A 20,107-nucleotide genomic window follows, 5' to 3' on the forward strand; every position below is an offset into this window, starting at 1 on the left:
ATTATTTTTTTTATAACTATGAGTAAGTGCTTTACTCTCCTATAATTTGGGAGCAGTGGGGTTCGTTCCTGCGAGTATCGGCCTAAATGGGGTGGAAAATCCTTGTTTAAATTCCTTGTGGGGCGAGGATGGAGGAAAATTTTTTCCACCACCTAAATGGGGACGAGGGTGGGGAATATGTTCTCCGTCCCCATTCCTCGATTCTCGCCTTGCATCATTTTTTTGGTAATATTTATGTATATGTACACACTAAAAAAATTACATTAGTCTCTTTATATATACATGTACTAAAAAAATTATGTATTCTTCTCTATCCACCCACTTAATATACATTTGGAGACAATTAAACCTTATAAATTAAGCAATTAAATGAAAACTTCTTTAAGAAAAAATATTTGTTGAAAAATAATTTTAAAAATATAATAAAGAAATGGGGAAAAATTTTCCTGTGGGGAATTTGATCTCCATCTCGATCCCCATAAAATTTCACGGGGAGTTTCATGGGAATGGGGACGGGGAAGCCTTCCCCATCCTCGTCCCATAAACATCCCTACTTGGGAGGCATCAAAGGTTTTGATATTAAGTTCACTAAAAGGTTCGAACTATAACTAAGAGATCTCAACTCTTTGCCAATCTATTTTTATATTGTTTAATGCTATAAATATGAAATTGCTTGGTGCGTTATTATAATTGTTATTATTCTACGATTTCAGTTTTTTAAAGTTTTTGAGAAGTGATATAATGCAGAATTGAAATTGCTACATGTTCGTGACGATGTGATTTGTAAAAGTCAATATAATGTTAATGTGTGGAAACTTTCGGACCAGAAAATAGTATGATTTATTCTCATAATAAAATGAAATATATCAAAATTATTTTGTTTAGAAAATTATTGAAATTCAAAATAAATGTTTGATGAAACAGCAAGTTGATCGATTAATTCAATAAAAATGAATTGGGAGACTAAAATGAATCAAAGTCGAAAGTGCATGTATGGACCAAATTAATTTAAGCCTAAATTTAAATATAAAAAGTAATAGACTTTGTGCTAAGCATGAACATCTACAAATTTAGTTATTTATAATAAAAACTAAGTTGATCTAAAATTTTTATTGGACACTTTTTGGAATTATTTAATGAACAATTTACAATACTTCCTAATTACCAGCTAGGGTGTAAGAATTCTATGCTTTTATTATTTTTTTTTATAGCTGACCAATTATTTTTTATTTAACCTATCTGGCTTCAAGAAAAGAAGTAGATGCTAATTATTGCTCATCCATGCTCATTTTGACCCTATCTGTCAAAAATTCAGAGGTAGATAACCGAATAAAAAAAAAAGAAATTATGTTGAATTTACATTTACCGGGAAGTATTAGTGTTATTGATAGACAAAAGAGATTGAAGTAAAATCATCAATTCAACTATTTGAATGGTCAACCAACTACTTTCAAAATGAATTGAACTTTGATACCACATCTATATTAGAGATATGATCACCTCTTTAGGTTGTACACGACTTTTACATTGTGATACGATATCAAAATCCTCTTACACCAAAGAGGCGTTGATATCAAACGATATCAGAACAATCGTGAAGTGGCCTATTAACCAAAGGGTTATGCAAACTCTTAGCACAAACACTAAAACCTACAAATTAATTTGATTACTTGAAGCCTTGAGTATTAGTATTATTATTTTATTTAATCTTAAAACCAAACTATTTTGTAAGTTCAAATTACAAAAATTTGATTTTTGAATTTTTTTAATTTCTAGAGCTGCTCTAAAAAGTTTCTTCTATCTTCAGATTACCAAATTGGAGAATTACCAAGGCCTTTCGGCGATTTGACGCCCCCCCTAAGCAGCTTACGGGTCATTACACCAAAGGCTTGAAGTGAACGAGAGAAGCTATCGAGAGAGTACCAAATGCTGACGATGACGAAGGTAACCTACTTTCAGTGGACGCGGAGCCAACGAGTTTAGTCGAACGATCTGATCTATGAGGTGTTTTAACTCTCGGAGGACGACTAAGAATGTCCCTTAAAAGGAGCGGACCGATGGGGTATTTTCAAGCACGAATAGAACGATTTAAAGGGGGTGTGCAACCTAGAGAGATGCGGAAACCTTCCAATCAGAAGAAACTTCCTCTTTGACTTTGAAGCTATAGAAACAAAAAGGCTACTTACTAGCTTTTCGATAGGAGTTTGTGCATGGGCACAAGCTCTATAGGAAAAAAAATAGTAGACATTCCATGCCCTCGGAGAGTGCCTCGTCGTGTTAGGTCACTGACATATACTTTTATCTTTATTTGACTCCAAGAATGGATTGGATCGAAACGACTTTCCTGTCGAACCCCTTTTGCTCAGTGTGCCCCCCTTTCGTCGAGTGCCACGACCGGTTCACTAGGCTGTCCGTAGCCGTAGCGAAAGCGAGTCTTCATGGGGCAAGTTAAAATAATAATAATAATAATAATAATAATAATAATAATAATAATAATAATAATAATAGTAGGTCCTTAAATTTGAAAAAAGTGTCTAAAAAGATTTTCATTTTTGTGTCAAATAGGTTGGGTCCTTGAACTTTAAATCTTTTGGTCTCATAAATTAGACACTATTAGACACAAAATTTGATAGTTGAGTGATTATTAGATACAAAAGTAAAATTTCAACGACCTATTATACACATTTTTAAGCTCAAGAATCTGACACAATATTGAAAGGTATGGACTTACCAAATAATTTTTCAGTTAGATAATTTATTAGACAAAATAATCAAAGTTTAAAGATTAAACTTAAAATTTAAATCTTTTTAAAACTAAAAATAAGCTATTTTTCCAAAATCTATTTTTGGTTTTTGAAATTTAGCAGATTTTAAAAAAGTGAAATACCAAAAATGATATAATTATTATTTTATAAGTTTAATTTTTGGTTAAAAAACACATTTGGTCCCTAGTCCCTGAACTTCAGTTTGTAATGAATTAGTTCATGTACTTTTAACAATTTAGTTCCTGAACTTTAACTTGTAACGATTTAGCCCATGTAGTTTAACATTTGAAACAATTTAGTCCTTATCGTAAAAATTGTTATTAAAAATAAGTGTCAACTTTTATCATATAACAATTTAATCTTTCTAATTTATAAACATATTTGGTCTCTTTTTAGTTTATCAATCTATACATACAAGAAATTTAACAAAAAAAAAAAATTCAGATAAGGACTAAATCATTACCAACTTTAAAATACAATGATTAAATTGTTACATATTAAAGTTCAACGATTAAATTGTTACCAATTTGAAAATACAAAAACTAAATCATTACAAATTAAAGTTGAGGAACTAACTTGTTATTTAGTGAAAGTACACGGACTAAAAATATTTTTTAAGGAAAAAGATCCTTACCAAAGAAATCTTAAATCTTGAGGTAAAAAAGAAAAAAAAAAACCCAATATTAATATTAAAACTTTTTGTTTTCTAAAGGGAATCGTTTATTGGTAGAATGGATAATACGACGTCGGTTTGCCAAATCTTCGCCAACTCAGATTTCGCAATCATTGCCTCTTTCAAAAGGCAACATTTCTTTCCACTTATTCAAAAATCTCAAAACTCTTTTTTTTTTAATTTTTTAATTTTATTTTATTTTAATTCAAGTACTTTATGATTTAAATTGTCGCACTCTAATAGTAACATCATTAACGAGCTTGCTTACAAGTCGTGTGAACATTGAAGTTTGTGTCATTGAAGATATTTGTATAGTGCTACGATAACTCAATTACGATGTCGTGTCACTAACCTAACATGATTCAGATTTACTCTTAAGATATTATCGAAGCCAACAACGAGAAGGAAATCTTTAAAGTATAAAAATTATGTAGATATTGTCAATTCAAACATAATTTAGTAGATAAAAGGGGAAAATACATTTTTGGTCCATGAGATTTGAGGTAGGTGTCTACTTGGTTCCGGAGTTTCAAAATGAACAGTTTTGGTCCATTAGGTTTGAAGTAGGTGTCTAATTGGTTCTCAAGTTTCAAAATAAACACTTTTGATCCTTGAGGTGTGAACTTGGTCCCTGAAGTTTGAAAAATAGTTATAAATCATTCCTAATTTTTTTAAACTGTTAATTAACTAATATTAAAATAACGTGACAAATTACAATTAAATTATTTATTATAGTTGTTAATGTGGTAAATTATATTAATTAAATAATATATGTGTAGTTGATGATACTTTCTCTCTCATCTCCTTGTCTCTTTCTCTCTCTTTGTCCTACCCTTTTACAGCGACCACCACGTCTTTGCCGCCATCGTTTATACCGGCCATATATCATTTAATTAATATAATTTGCCACATCAACAACTACAATAAATAATTTAATTGCAATTTGTCATGTCATTTTAATATTAGTTAATTAACAGTTTAAAAAAATTAGGGACCATTTAGCACTATTTCTCAAACTTCAGGGATCAAAAGTGTTCATTTTAAAACTTCAGTAACCAAGTCGACACCTACTTTAAATCTCTAAGGACCAAAAGTGTTCATTTTGAAACTTGAGGGACCAAGTAGACACCTACCTCAAACCTTCTTTCCCTTTTTTGTTATTGAAAAAAGGCAACTTTCTCGCTTGTTGCTTTAGAAAGCCTCCTAGCCGAGGGACGGATCGTATCGGAGTTTCCTTAGGTAGCCACGTTTGATCTCCTAGAAGTGGAAGTTGAATCAGTTGCAGGCTATAATGTACAGAATATGCATCGAGGACACGTCTGAAGAGGAGGCGGGCACAAGGACCAAAAACGTATTTTGCCCTAGATAAAACATCTATTACCATTCTAAAAGTTAATGTCGAGATTTCGCTCCTCGCAACTTTTAAAGTCAAAAGGAAAAAAAAAAAAGAAAGAGTTATTGACTAGTCACACCATTTGGTTGTTTAATGAAAGTGACTAATTTTGAGATATTATCAAAATCCGGGAATGATTTTACAAACATTTTAAACTTTCATCCTTTTAAAAATACAATAATCCAATCTCTCCAATAAATTTTTTTCCAGAAAAATGAGAAAAGAAAGAACAACTTCTATACAACAATAGTACAATTTTTTACTATAGCAAAAACAAAAGTACAATCTATTGTTTAAAGCAATTTTTTTTTCCTTCAACATATATAATTTAGATTATAATAATTTAGAATCTCATTCTTATGAAATACTAAAATGGATAAAATTTCATTTGAAAAGTTGAGCAATTCTAAATCATAATATTCTTTTTTTTTTCCTCATTTTTTGATCACATTAAATCATCTTTAGTTTAATTGTGCGGTATTTTATAGTCCTCGTGGATAACTATTTCACTTTTAGTTTTTAAAAAAATCCTTCCATCTTCGACTCCGATCTTAGGTCATGCATTTTCTTACCATGGGTCCATGGAACTAGTTGTTTGTTAGAATCTCGGAATGGAATTAGTTATCGAATCCGCCTCAAATTCAGGAATCATCTTCCCGACAATGATTTTTGGGATAACAACATAGGTGAGCCTCGTTTAAGAACCATATTAATGGAATAAGATTACGTAAGAGTCTGAATATGTTTTATGGTATGATTTTCGAGTTATGCATTGGTTATTATTGGTTGGGGCATATGATTTTATGTCTATGAATATGTTTAAGGGTATGATTTTATATAAATATATTGGGTATTATTGGTTGGAGTATGATTTTATATGTTTAGGAATATATTGTGGGTAGGACGATTTAATAGATATATATGTCTCTAAAAGTATCCAATAAATCTCTAAATTTTTAATTTTGTGTTTAATAGATCTTAAAATTTTCAATTTTATGTCTAATAGTTATTGTCACAAAAATTCATTGTTTTGTTAGAGACAAAATTTAATTAAATTTTTTTAATGGAAAATACAAAATTCAATTTTTTGTCTTAACACATTTGTTAATTTTAAGAATGGTAATAAACTAACACTTATTAGACAAAAATTCAAACTTAAGAGGCTTATTAAATATTCCTAATGTTTAAGATCTATTGGACAAAAAATTGAAAGTTCAAACACCTACCAACATTCAACTTCCATTTATTTAATTATTATCCTTGATTACTATTAATTGATTTGTTAAAATATAACTAATTGTCAATAAATATAAAATATAAATATTTTTTGAATAATAATTTCCATCAATATAAATTTTTTTTATTATAATAACATTTTTATGGATGCTATTTCATTATAAAATATTTTGATTTTACCAAAATGAGTATAGCTCAACGGTAATTAGTCCATATCTCCAACTAAGAGGTTGTGAGTTCGATCCACGATTCATTCTTTCTCCAGAGGATAAAAAAAATTGTCAAGTATAATAAGAGACTCATATTCGAATAATTTTCTCTCTTCGGAGATCTTATTATTGTTTTTTACTTTATTTTTTGCTAATGGCCTCTTACCCTATCGTAAGTAGGTCTCTCGGAGCATTTCTTAAATGAAAAGATAAGTATCAAGAGGTATTGTTCAAACACACTATTGTTGATTACTATTAATAAAGAAAACAATAGTAATCAAATCCCTTCAACCCGATGTCTCATCAAATCCCTTCAGAGTTAGCTTTATAAAGAAAACTCTTTGATTACTATTAATAGATAGGTAGCTTTGTCCCCCAAATTGCAAGTTGTACAAGTGAGAGAAGAAACAATATTATTTCATCTATGGCCTCTCCAACGAGTGAAAATTATATCTCCAGAAATGTTATGTTATCAGCAATTCCAAGACCCGGTCGTTGAAAAGGTTTCTCACACTCCTATTAATATTGACCGTCAAGCAAATATAGAGTCTCTCGTTTATATTTTTAAAACGTCCATTTTGATCGGTATACTTTTTAGCTTTCGTATAAGATGAAAATGAACAAAAACGAGGTGGATTAATTTTTTTTTCCCAATGGAGACAATACATGACGTCAGCATTATCTGTTTCCTAAAGCCTTTTTTTATTATTTAAAACGAGTTTCTAAAATATTTAAATCAAAGTAGTAATTTGGATAAGGAGAGAGAGAAAAAGAGAGGGGGGAGAGAGAGAGAGAGAGAAATTCAATTTTTTGACTTCGGAAAACGAACGAATCAGAAGATCCTGGTTTCGCCAAATCGTGGATTGTTCTTGAGGAAGATGAAGATTTTTTGACTTTCTTCTCACAACTCCAGCTCTTCCTCACTGATCAATCGATATGTTGATACAAGTAAAGTGCCTTTGAAGATCTTATAGTTTTTCGCTTTATTCTCCGTTTTGTCGTCTTTGAATTTGGAGTGATTAATCATTGCTTCTGGTCGGTTTGTCGTTTTTTGTTCGTTTCCTTCATCCAACGAGTTTCGATCTCCTATGTTTTGCTTGTATTTTTGCTTGTTTTGTTATTGTTATGTAGTTTTAACGAGTGGTGATTGGATTTGCATCGATGTTATTGATTTTTCATTTGTGATGGATCGGTGTTTATTCGCTGCATCTTCAGGCTTCGTGCAGCAAATTCGATTATTCGCTCTGGCGGTCTTTTTTTGAGAAATGTGCCGCTGATTTGGTTTGAGAAATCCAGAAGAATCTGCTGAGGATTTCCATCGAATTGGAAGGTTCTTCGCGACGGAGTCGGCGGTGGAATTGCGTGGTTCTGACCGTTTGGTAGGTCTGGAGTGTTTTCTAGACGTAGTCAGAGCCCTCGGAATGGGATCATGCCTCTCCGGCAACCGCACCAAACGCGCGATCCCTTATTCTGAGCTCGCTTCCACTTCTCGTAATGATGGCCTTGTTACTCGGAGGAACTCGAAGAGAAAGGGTTCCTCCTCTCCCTCTAATGACTCCGGAAGGGAGATGTCGCTTCATCGAGTTCCTGGCCGGATGTTCTTGAATGGGTCAACAGATCATGCTTCGCTCTTTACTAGGCAAGGCAAGAAAGGCGTTAATCAGGACGCTATGATCGTCTGGGAGGTTTAATTCTTTCCCTCTATATTTTGCTGGTGCTATGGTGCCATTTCTTGTGAATTTTGATGGTATATCATTTTCTGTTGCATGTTTTAGTGTTTGTGTTTTATTAGAAGCCAAGTCACACATATCTAAAATCTTGTGTTTAGTTTTTGGTGGACTTTGAACTCAGTTTATCTTAGGATCATCTTTCGAGCCGTGGCTTTTAAGTTTATATGTTTTTTTTTTCTTTTTCTAATAACCGGGAGTTGGAGCTTCCCTCCCTTGTACCTAGGGCACCCACGTCCGCACCAAGGATTTTAAGTTCATATGTGTTATTAAATGATTATTCAACTGTTTGCAAATTTGTGGTCAATGCTGTATCTGCTTTTTTTGTTATTTTCTCCCTTTTAATATACAAGTGTATATTTTCATTAACCTATTTTCGTTATGAAGTAATAAGCTTTATATTGATCACATCTAGGAAGTGAGAGACGAATCTGTAAAATGTAGAACCCATATATTTTTATTTTAAAAGTGATTATTTGTTTTCTCCATTGCTCTTAATGTTTCCCGTGCTACTCCTTTCAATGAATATAACATCAGCTTTTATTTTTCTGCATTTATGTTTTAATATATTTCTTTGTTGCCTCTGAATAAGGACTTCTCTTGTTTAGAATTTTGGTTCCAAAGAAGATACATTGTTTTGTGGAGTCTTTGATGGACACGGTCCCTTTGGCCATATGGTTTCAAAGAAAGTCAGGGATTCTCTTCCTCTAAAACTGAGCGCTCAGTGGGAATTGGATGAGACCAAAAAGGAAGGGCTATCGGATGCGAGTAGTATTTCTCCAGGGCATCAAGTCTCTCCACCAATGTTGGTTTACAAAGACTCTGGGACCTCTCATTGTGGCCTCAGTCGTCAGGGCAGTTACAACGACGTTTATGTCATGTTGAAAGAGTCTTTTCTGAAGGCTTTTAAGGTGATGGACAAGGAGCTTAAGCTACATCCACAGATTGATTGCTATACCAGTGGTACAACAGCAGTTGCTTTGGTTAAACAGGTGTTGACTTACAGCTCTTGTCATTTTCATTACTGTTACAGCTCTCGTCATTTTATCTTTTAACTCTTTTTGTGATAAACAGGGTCGGAATCTTATCATTGGAAATGTTGGGGACTCGAGGGCTGTTTTAGGTACCAGAGATAAATTTGATTCTATCATTGCAGTTCAGTTGACCGTGGACCTCAAGCCAAATCTTCCAAGTATGCCTCTACTCTCTTCAGACTTTCCCTGTAACTATCAATTTATCTTTCCATGTATCTTTTTACATTTGTGTGTATATACAATGTTATATTTCCAAACTTGATCAGTGCTCGTTTTTATTTTTCGAGATGAAGAATTTTGGCATGACATAAATTTCTTCTTGTTCCCCTATTTTAGATGCTTGTTGCATTTTTTTTTTTTTTTTGGAAAATCACATCGTTTTTCAAGTCAAAGGGGCAATCAGGATTTATGATGGAAGAATGTTTATAAGCAATTCTTTCTGATGAATTCAATGGTTTATTAGGTGCCCTAGATAATACTATGTTTGATGCTAAAAATAGATACGAACTTGAACATTTCCATTTCACCAAATTCTGTATTTCTAACATGCCATTACTGCATGAGTACTAACTGTTAATCGTGTCCCTTAGATCCTTTATTGATTTGGCATTTGGATTCCTCCTTTGAACAAGGAAAAGAAATGGTTATGTTGAGGTTGACATATGGTTCTATAAACTTCATGACCTGCACTCTTTGAATCCAGCACCCTCTTTTTCCCACTTTTGAGCTGGCTGATATGATGGTTAGAGCAACTTCTACAATGGAATAATAGCGTGCATGTACTATTTCCCTATATAGAATATTAGTAAGCATCTGGTAGATAAGGATGAAAGTTTCCAGGATATGAGAACTTTTTAGCTTCTCTACACCGTGTTTGTATTCCTTGATCTTTTCTTCCCTAGTTTTACATCATGGCTTATGCTTTCCTGTCTGCAAAAAGTGACCACCAAAAAGCCGGTTTATGATACTAATTCTATAGATTCTTTTTGATTATTTGGTATTTTGTTTTTCAATTGCTCTCATTTAATTATTAACCATTATTCTGAAAAATATTACTTTAGCTATCTGGTTTCGTATATCATAAAATTAGATGCATAGATCCTTAATGCACATCCTTTCTGAGGATATATTTGAAAGGCATCGTGCTAGCCAAAGGTGATGGTTAAATAAATCTGGAGCTTGTATTAATTTTTGTTAATTTGGTACCACAGCGATCATCATAAATACCTTTTGCTAGAAATAGTTCAGGGTCCTGAAGAGTAAGTTTGCGCAAGAGAATTTCTTGTTTGTGTGTGTGAAGTTTTTTGTTTCTTCCTCTGGTAGGGGAAGCTGAAAGGATCAGACTTTGCAAAGGAAGAGTCTTTGCTCTTCAAAATGAGCCCGAGACTTTTCGGGTTTGGCTTCCTAACAGCAATTCTCCTGGTCTTGCTATGGCCAGAGCGTTCGGAGATTTCTGTTTAAAAGACTTCGGCTTGATTGCTGTTCCTGACGTTTCTTATCATCCTCTTACCGAGAAAGATGAATTTGTGGTACTGGCTACAGATGGGGTAAGATGTCTAACCATTATATTGGACTGATATTTTGATCATTTGCAGATTTTCATCGATGGTTGACATCAAGTATCACCTCTTATGAAACCTTTTCCTCATCCATGCCATTTTTTTAATTAGAAAATCAATTTCATCGAGAGGAATTAAAGAACAAGAAGAAGACATCGAGAGAAAATGGGCCACGCCACACCAACCGAAAAGGTTACAAAAAATAAAAGACAACAATTACCGATAAAAAGAACCCCTAAATTGTCTAGTAATCAAACAAGAAGCAAATCTCTTAACATGATAAAACAAAAAATTCAAAACGAAGTACTGAAGTGATTGCCATTAATTTGTCCAGTTCCTATTTATTTTGAAAATAGAACCATGAGAGGAATCCTACTAGGATAGAATTAGGAATATTATCAGGGTGTTAAGGGTATTTAGTAGTTAGATAAAGAAGTTGTCGGGGGATTTGCTACAAATAGAGTGGGAGGAAAGAGATGAAGGGAGACGAACTGGTTACTGTGGTTTAGGCAGGCTTGAGTGATTTCTAGAGGGGAGGGTTGGTCCAAGTACCTCGAATTACTTGAGAATAATTGTAGTCTTTCTATCATTTTATCTTTCAATCCATTTCAACTATTTGGATTCCATCAAACCACAAATACGAAGATGGCTTAGACTGCTGTAATTTTTCTTATTGACCTGGGCACACTCTGTTCTTACATTTTTTATAGCGGCCACAGTATCTGTTTTGGAGAGCTCAGAGTGTGAACCTAACTTGTCATTCAAACAAGGCTCTTTTGTTCTGATCTTTTTCATTTCAAAACCTACATTCCTTTTTTGCTACTTGTTCGATCTCGCAGGTCTGGAATGCTCTCTCGAATGAAGAGGTTGTGGCAATTGTTGCATCTTCTCCTAGATCCTCTGCAGCACGCGTCCTTGTGGACTCGGCTACTCGAGCATGGAGATTCAAGTACCCTACTGCCAAGGTGGATGATTGTGCAGTAGTATGCCTGTACCTGGATTCTAGCAAGAGTGCTCCAGTGACAGCGAAAGGGCAGGTAAAGAGGCACTCACTAAACACAAACCAATATGACAGAGGGAGTAGAAGTCATAGATTTCATTTCGTTATAGTTTCGTCGGGCTAGACATTCGAGAAACTCAATTTCTAACAATTGGCTTTTGTTTCAGGGGCTGCTTACCAATGATATGGACACTCAGTAGAGCTCTTGCCTCGCTACGGCCGCTGTTCTCTCTCCCGAAACACTTGATTGGTTCAGGCGAGTTTTGGAAATAAAGGAAAATCTTTATTCCTATCATGGTTATACTTCCTCTTCATTCTTTAAATCATTGATTAACTATATATATATGTATGTATGTATATTTTCTTGTGTTTATAAACTGTTGGAGATGAATGCTTGTTGGTGGTCAGTTGGCTTCATTGTAGTTTTTTTTTTTTTTTTTTCTCCTTTTTATAGGAGAAATTTTGAAGCCATGATTGATTGTTTATTTCTCTAAGGAATGATATATAGATAAAAGTTTTTCTTTCCTCCCTAGTTTGGTAGATTTGGATCTTTTTTGAATTCCAAGTCTTGAGACTAACTTTGGAATTTTGCCACTCATGTTAATGTAAGTATGTTGTTACCTCCTTTTTCTTTTTAGGTTTAAACATTATTTTGGTCGTGGAATTTTCGACTTTGGTTCGTTTTGATCCCTACATTCATTCTAGTTCATGTATTAGTTTTTGTACTTTTTTTAAACATGCATTGTTAGTCTTTCTAACATGACATTTCACTCCTGAAATTTCTTAAAATGTAACGATGAATTTGTATTAAAAAGTTTGCATTGTGTATAAAATTGATGTTAAAATTTTCTATAAAGAGATCAAATTGTTTGCTTTTAAAAAAAGCAAAATGATCAAAATGGACATTTTAAAAATACATAACGTTGGAAGGATGAAAATGAACCAAAGTAGGGATTGAAATAATATTTAAATCATTTTTTTATCATTATATTTTCATTTGATTTGTCTTGCTTTAATTAAAAAAAGTAAAAGAAAAGCTTGGGGGATTTTGGAAAGAAACAAGAGGAAAGTCTGAATTTTTTTTTAGTATAACATATTGGAGAGGGGATTTGAACTCCGATCAACATGTCAATTACTGTTGAACTAAACTTGTTTTGACAGGAAAGTCTTGATGTTTGAATTGTACCTAGTCCCAATTGTTTTTGGGCTAAATTTTCAATTTGGTCCTATATTTTGAAACCCTCAATTTTACTCCTAATTTATCAAAAAAAAAATCTTAATTGAATCCTTTCGGAAAAAGAAAATGGTTAAAATTTGTTAACAAAAAAATGGATGTATTATTAATTATTATTACTTTCTCAATATATTTTCACGTTTAAATAGGTCACTTGGATGTTATTTGACATGAAACATAAATTTTCATCGGTAAAATTCATTTTCTTGAAATAGCATATTAGTGTGCTTAAATATGTTAATAAAATAATAATGTAATGACACATCGTCTTTTTATGATCAAATTTTAATTATATATTAAGAGTAAATTTGAATCTTTAATATATTAAGAGTAAAATTTTAAATTTTAAAAGACTAAAGATCAAAATAGAGAATTACCCGAAAGATTAGAGATAATTTAATATATTTAATGGTATGGGCTTACATTTAAATTTTGGCTTCTCCAATTTAAAAAAGTTCTTTTTAGTACAAGTGAGGTGCAGCTAAACTCGTGTTGGCAAAAAAAAAAATTTTGACTTTTATGATTTAGTTGAACTTTATAAATTGTTCGTGCGATTATTGTATTAAATAGTGACATGTTTTGAATTTACTCTTTGTAAAATTTAATTAAATCATAGAGAATAAATTGGAACTTTTAAATTCAATGGAAATAAATTGAAATATATGAGTTCAATTTCTCCCTATGTTGTACTAAAAAAACCCTAAAGATGAAATAAAAAATTAAAAAAATTGTCAACTCAAATTTTTGGAAAGAAAGTGACGTGATTATGACCTAAAAAACTTATATTAAAAAAATGCTTAGAGGTTCCTTTCATTCAATTGTCTTCTGCAAATTGCTAATGGAACCATTCATAAAGTTCTTAATAAAATGGGATTTAAAAAAAATGAAATTAGTAAACTTTTTTTTTACATAGGCCTTTATTATAATGGGAAGTCTTATTCTTCTTTTTCTTCGATCGAATTCTATTTTGAATGGTACGACTCTTTCAATTTTTGTGGTTGGCTGTGAAAATACTCTTAGTACCTCCATACCCAAAAGAAGGGGCACAAATAAAATACACCATTTCGTACCTTTGAAGAAAGAAGGGAATCCTATCGACGAGGTGCTTTTAGACCAAAAAGATCCAATGTTTAATGAAATCAATTACTTTTTAGCTATCAAAATCGAAATTGCCTCAACAGATGCAAGATAAACCTTGGTCGTATGAGAATAGATTATTTGTGAAATTACAATTTTTTAAATAATAGAGTCCATTAAAATTTCCATTCGGTATAGAATTTGTGTTCAAATCTAAAAACAAGAACTAAAAAGTACTTTTTAAAATTGCAGGTACCAAAACAGATATTTTGAAAATATAGACTAGAATAAATAAAACTTAAAAATTAAGTAAAAAACCAAAATAGACCTTCTAAAAATATAAAAACCAAAACGAAAGAAAACTGAGATTACGTGGACCAAAATAATATTTAAACCTTATTTTCTCTAATAAGTTTCCATTAGCTCACATATTATGACTAATAAACTGCAAATCTATTGGGTTAACAAAGGTTGACCAAATTTTGCTACAATAAACAGAGAGAGAGAGTCTTCATTTCAATGGAGGCAGTGGCTCATGAATTGGAAGCAGCTTCTTGTAAAGACTCTTCTTCAGGGGCTTTCTCAACACCATCACTGAAACTGGGAGCTTTTGGGATCAGACCCAGCATCTTGAACATGAGTTGATCAGCATCGAAATCATTATTTGGCGTCGTTAGCAGTTTCTCCCCGGTGAAGATTGAATTCGCTCCGGCAAGGAAGCATAATGCCTGCTCAGGCACGGAGAACTTCACTCTACCTGCTGACAACCTCACCATTGCTTTCGGCATTGTGATTCGTGCTGTGGCGATCATTCGAATCATCTCCCATATTTCAACAGGCTGAACAGCAAGGTAAGAAAACCATTCACTATAGAACTCAAACCAACTAGCTTTTAAGATGAGGTAATTTTGCAACACATATGAACACAAACGAATTCGAGAGTGACAAACAACAAGGTTATGCTCAAGTAAATAGGAGCTACTTTTTGATCTTGAAGAGGGGTTCCTTTCACTGCAACAAGCGCGTTGATGGGAACACTCTCAGGGTGTGACGGTAGCGTCGCCAAAGTATGCAGCAAACCAACTCGGTCCTCTTCTGCCTCTCCAAGCCCAATTATTCCTCCTATTGCCAGAAATTAAAATTGTCACCAAATTCTCATAAGATTATTTACCAATGAAAGTAGCAATGCCAGAGTCGTTTAGGACAAAAGGGATGGAAAATTTACAACGCTAAAATTAAAGATAATGTTTTAGCTTACAAAAGAAGTCACTACTAGTAAACTAATACCTGAGTATTTATCTTTACATGGTCTTTTCTTTTCAAAGAAAAAGCTGATAGAACCTCGATTCTATTATTTATGTTCAAAGAGGAATTACAAGGGCCAAGTGAGATTTCAAGAGCTACCTATTCTTTCCACACTAATTCTTAACAAAACCAGCAAAAAGATGCCCCTCCCTCATACTCCTAGCCAACATATACCTTGTACTACTAATTACTTTCTTTTTTTTTTTAATACTAGTGAGTGTCCGGACCAGCTTAAATTACCATATTGCCCGACTAACAACTCTAATAGAATTTCCTCACATCCCACTCACATCAGCTGCTCTCCCCCTCTCTAGAACATACTTTTCTATTTTGGGGCCTATCAGTAACATTGTAACAGTATGCCATAAAAAGAGAGTACAAAAGGGGAGGAGGCAACCCCATAATCTAGCCAAAGGAGTTAAAGACAAAAATCTCTATAATTGGCTTGAACATCAAAAGTAAAACTACTAAGTCTACCAGGTTTTTTTTTTTTTTTTTGGTATCTTTCATCAAATCAATAAAAAAATTTGTCTATCATAAAATTGAGAGTGAACACAGGGAAAAAGTCTCTCTGAAATGTTTACCATCATAATAATACCCCATTAGAGAAGTAGATAATGTCATGGAAGGCCAATAATAATAAATAATAATTTATTGTACCAGAAGCCAAAGAAGTGATACATGTGTCCCTTCATTAACATCCCTTTACCTCCATCATCAGGGAAGTGAAGCCCCCAAATCATGAACCCGGAATATCAGGGATAGCCTCACTATGATTATAAACAACGGAAATCTCTCCTTGTTTAGTGCTTTGGAGGGGGTGACCTCCACCCTCTGCCCCTGGGCTGTTGTTTCTCCTATTCTTTCATTAATACATTTGGTCTCTTATCCAAAAAAATAATAGCAGTAATAAATGCAATGTCCTCAGGTCCCTCCATCGTTAATAACCGTTCGGTTTAGTTGGTGTACTTATAGATGAAACCTTAAACCATTTTCGAATCATATGTCTCACTGAAATGAATATTATCCTCTTCCAATTGTCACAATTATAACTTTAGTAGACATCTTGACTTTCTGACCATTTAGAACATTTTTCCAGGAATATAATTTTCCTTGCATAAGTTATCGATCCTAAATAATTTCCAACTGGGGAGCCCCTTTTGCAATCTCAACCCCTCTTTCATAAGCCATTTCTTCTTAGTTATTCATTAATGAAACTTTTTCCTACAAAATAAGTTTTGAATCTAGGAATATCTGATCTTAATCAACATACCAATCCAAATCAGAGTAAAAATCAAAGATGTACAACATTACCTGAACAGACATTGATTCCAGCATCACGAACAAATTCAAGGGTTTTTAGACGCTCATCATAACTCCTTGTGGTGATAATATTTGGGTAGTATTCCCTTGACGTGTCTAGGTTGTGGTTATAAGCGGTGAGGCCCGCCTTCTTGAGTTCTTCGGCCTGTTGCTTCTCTATCATGCCCAAGGTGCAGCAGACCTCCATCCCCATCTCTCTAGTAAATCACAGATAAATTTGATTTAAAATGAATGTTCGATGGAAAAGTGATTGCTTAAGTCAAAAGAGTGTTCGATGGAAAAGTGATTGCTTAAGTCAAAAGAGCTGTAATTGTGGGACATGCTCGCCAAAAATTCAGATTCTCAATCATGAATTTCACAAGCTTGATTCGACAATACTAAAGAGTCAACCCTTGCTATTCCTAACAATTGCAGAAATCTTTAAAGGAGAAATATTTTATTGCTAGTATGAAGTATTACTAAAAAGGGGAGGAGAGTGAACCCCAACCCCAAGCCTTCGGAAGAGTACAAAAAATTCTTACAGAAGGCACTATATCAATAAGACTATAATTTTTCTTCAATTTTAATCATATTCACGTGTCTTAGGATTTCAACCAATGACCCATCCAAGCACACCCCCGCTCGCCAACCTGCAGGGCGGTTTGAAAGTGCTTGAAGCATAAAAGAAAGAAAAGAGTGAATTAGTGAGGTCAGGTGCAATAAAATAATAAAAATTTCATAATGTGAGGGATGAGATAGAGAAACATGAGAAAAGATGAAGCCTTTGTTTAAGAGATTGTGTTTAGTATAGGCATCCTGGCGACTTTCTTCCTAGTATGCATAGAAAAGAAAGTTGAGAAAATACAAGTACGAGACTAAGCGCTTTAAAATCATTTTCTCAATGTGCTTTTTAATCAATTTCAGGCTAAATTCTCTGCTCTTCGCTATCACTCACTCTAAGATACAATAGCATTTTTGTCATTACCTTCCTATAACCTAACAGGAGTGGGGGAATATAAAAACTTGTTCCCACTTTTGTCCATTTCTTTTAGAAATCCGTCTATTTTTAATCTGCATTCTGTAAGTAAACTTTATTTCAGTCGAGGTGAAATTTCGTACCTTATTTCTTTTACGTAATCAAGTATCTGATTGAAATTAGTTTTTCTTCCTATCGTGTCCCTCCAAGCTGCACCCATACAAAATCTTGTGCTACCAGCCTCTTTGGCCTGCCAAACAATGTGAATATATGCTTTAGATGGTGCTCAAGGGAAAGAATATGAGTTATAACAAATTTAAGAAACAGGACTGTAAATTTTCAACAATATTTATATGGTTAAGGGGAGAAGATTAACTTGGCCCTCATAAGCAAAAAAATCTAGGGTTGTAACACATAGCGTTGGAAGTATTTAACTAGATTATACTGTTAGAACTTTTGGAAGTATTCAACGATATTCTTTTGGATTTTAGTTCTTTTCTGCATAGTTATATTTAAGACTCCTTTTGTGGGGCTGGTATTTTTTTGTATGTTCTTTTTTTTTCTTCTTTTTGTGTTTCTTAATGAAAGTTTGGTTTTTCATCCAAATATATATATATGAATGTCATTATTGGTTAGCACCTACAATGAAACTCAGCTCCAATGAGCCGAACAATTTGCCCAAATTAAAATGGATACCTTTTTGGCTGCCTCCAAGACGACATCCTTTGTCATAAGTTTTTGAGCTTTTACTCCAGTGTCATATCTCGAGGATTGAGGACAATATGAGCAATCCTCACTACACCCACCTGTTTTGATTGAAAGAAGGGTACACTGCTGCACCTCCCTGAAATTATGTGTGTGCCTATGAACTTGCGCCTAAACAAAAAAAAATGTATTTATATATATTAGCAAACATAATTAATAGGAATAAAAATACATGGAACTATTGCTTCAAGTAAAATAAACCCATTTGATAACTTGACATTTGAAAAGGAGGTCAAGTTGCACTGTGAGAAGAAGAAAAATCGTAACACCACCAGTGTAATGAGTCACTTCCCATAAATAAATTATTTGTTAGGAACCAACAAAGTAAACAATTGGAATTATGTTACATTTATAGATGATTGGTAATTTCCATGATATACTAGATGCCATATTCTGCCTCTAGAGCAAGGAATAGGAATATTTTTTTTAAACAATAAACGAGACAGACTCCCGAAAGAGTGAAAGAAAAAGGGAGAAAACATAAGGACTAAACCTCCAAAAGGGGTAAATCAAAAAGAAAAACACAACAGAAAACAATAAAGCTGATGATGGGGAGAGAGTAGTTTAAAAATAAATTGGAAAGAGAACACCATAAATACAGTTCGGGTTCGAACTCCATAGATAATATGGATGGTAATGTATATAATGATAGGTAAACGAAAGCCTTTCTAAAGATTTTTATCCAATCACATGATATTGAGCATGTTTCCCATCTCTTCTGGAGAAACAAATGGGCTATTTCTTAGCCGGATAAGACTTTAATCTAGCTGCTTCAAACCCGGACCGACCAATGATTCTGAGAATCTCTGAAGATTGTGGCTCTAGAGCGATAAAAGGAACAAGATAGCCATTTCCCATTTAAAACAAGAAGAATATTCTCAAACTCCTCCTCTTGCAGTAGTAATTTTCCAACTTCACATATCGTCCACACCCAAGCATTGTTTATAGTAGTAACATTCTTGGAAAAAATGACAGCAAATAAGTTTGGAAGTCTCTCCAACAACAGTTAATCTGCCCAACCCATTTAGCTTTCCAAAGCAGAATTTTCTCTCGGTTTCTCCATTTCCCTCTTTCCTTACACTCAACAACCCAATAACGACAGAAAATTCCGCAATCACAACAGAAATAGAGAGAGAGTATACTGACCCCATGGAAGAGTAGATCAAGAACGGGAGAATCGTAAACATCCCGAATCTGTTGCCGCGTCCAATTGTTCCTGGGGCCATCGCTGAGTACCCTCTCGGCTTCAATTGAGGCTGCGGAAGAAGCTGAATTAGAGGAAAACAGGCGAGAAAAAGCAGGAGAATGGCGGCAAATGTCGGAGGGCCTCGGCTGGGACCGGAAGAAAGATCGAACAAATAACATTTTCCGGTGTAATGGGTACCGGCGGGAAGAATTTTCCGGCGGAAATGTAAGGCAGAGGAGAGTAGGTGGAAGGAAGCTCAACGGCTTAAACCCAACTCTCAGTTTCAGTGTTAAATTCGCTGTGTGATCTCCGCCCAAAGTGGAGCTTTCATTTTATATATATATATATATTTATTTATTGGTTAAAAACTACAAAGTCTTGTTTATAACGATTTAGTCTCCATCGTAAAATTTTTTGTTAATTTTGTATATATGCATGTGTCTTGGCTAGCTTGTTTGCACGTCGATTAATCACAGGCCAACTGTCTAGTCCTATTAGATTTTGTTGACAAGAAAACTCGTAAGATGTTAAATCTTACATAGATGGTCACTATGGTTTGTGGTCCTTATTGACCACTAGGTCATCCCCGTGATAGTTAGGTTTTTTATATATTTAGTGTAGATTGATAAACTGATTAAAGACCAAATGTGTTTATAAATTACAAAG

General features: G+C 33.6%; 2 protein-coding genes across 2 annotated transcripts; one reads left to right on the forward strand and one right to left on the reverse strand.

The window, feature by feature from the left end:
- Positions 1–7,020: 7,020 nt before the first annotated feature.
- LOC111018546 (putative protein phosphatase 2C 33) lies at positions 7,021–12,121 on the forward strand. Its single transcript, XM_022294666.2, has 7 exons — positions 7,021–7,224; positions 7,492–7,961; positions 8,612–8,995; positions 9,078–9,195; positions 10,361–10,584; positions 11,436–11,633; positions 11,764–12,121. Exons 2-7 carry the CDS (start codon positions 7,698–7,700, stop codon positions 11,794–11,796), a joined length of 1,221 nt encoding a protein of 406 aa, XP_022150358.1. The 5' UTR covers positions 7,021–7,224; positions 7,492–7,697; the 3' UTR covers positions 11,797–12,121.
- Positions 12,122–14,280: 2,159 nt separating this feature from the next.
- Positions 14,281–19,764, reverse strand: BIO2 (Radical SAM superfamily protein). The gene is made up of 6 exons (XM_022294667.2): positions 19,402–19,764; positions 18,187–18,366; positions 17,634–17,740; positions 16,527–16,732; positions 14,890–15,029; positions 14,281–14,746 (listed from the first exon to the last, which is right to left on the reverse strand). The coding sequence occupies exons 1-6, from the start codon at positions 19,618–19,620 to the stop codon at positions 14,441–14,443; spliced, it is 1,158 nt and encodes a 385-aa protein (XP_022150359.1). The 5' UTR covers positions 19,621–19,764; the 3' UTR covers positions 14,281–14,440.
- Between the last annotated feature and the right edge of the window lie 343 nt (positions 19,765–20,107).

The sequence above is a fragment of the Momordica charantia genome (assembly GCF_013281855.1).
Source record: "Momordica charantia cultivar OHB3-1 chromosome 7 unlocalized genomic scaffold, Mcharantia_2.0 BLBB01000007.1, whole genome shotgun sequence".
Taxonomy (NCBI): domain Eukaryota; kingdom Viridiplantae; phylum Streptophyta; class Magnoliopsida; order Cucurbitales; family Cucurbitaceae; genus Momordica; species Momordica charantia.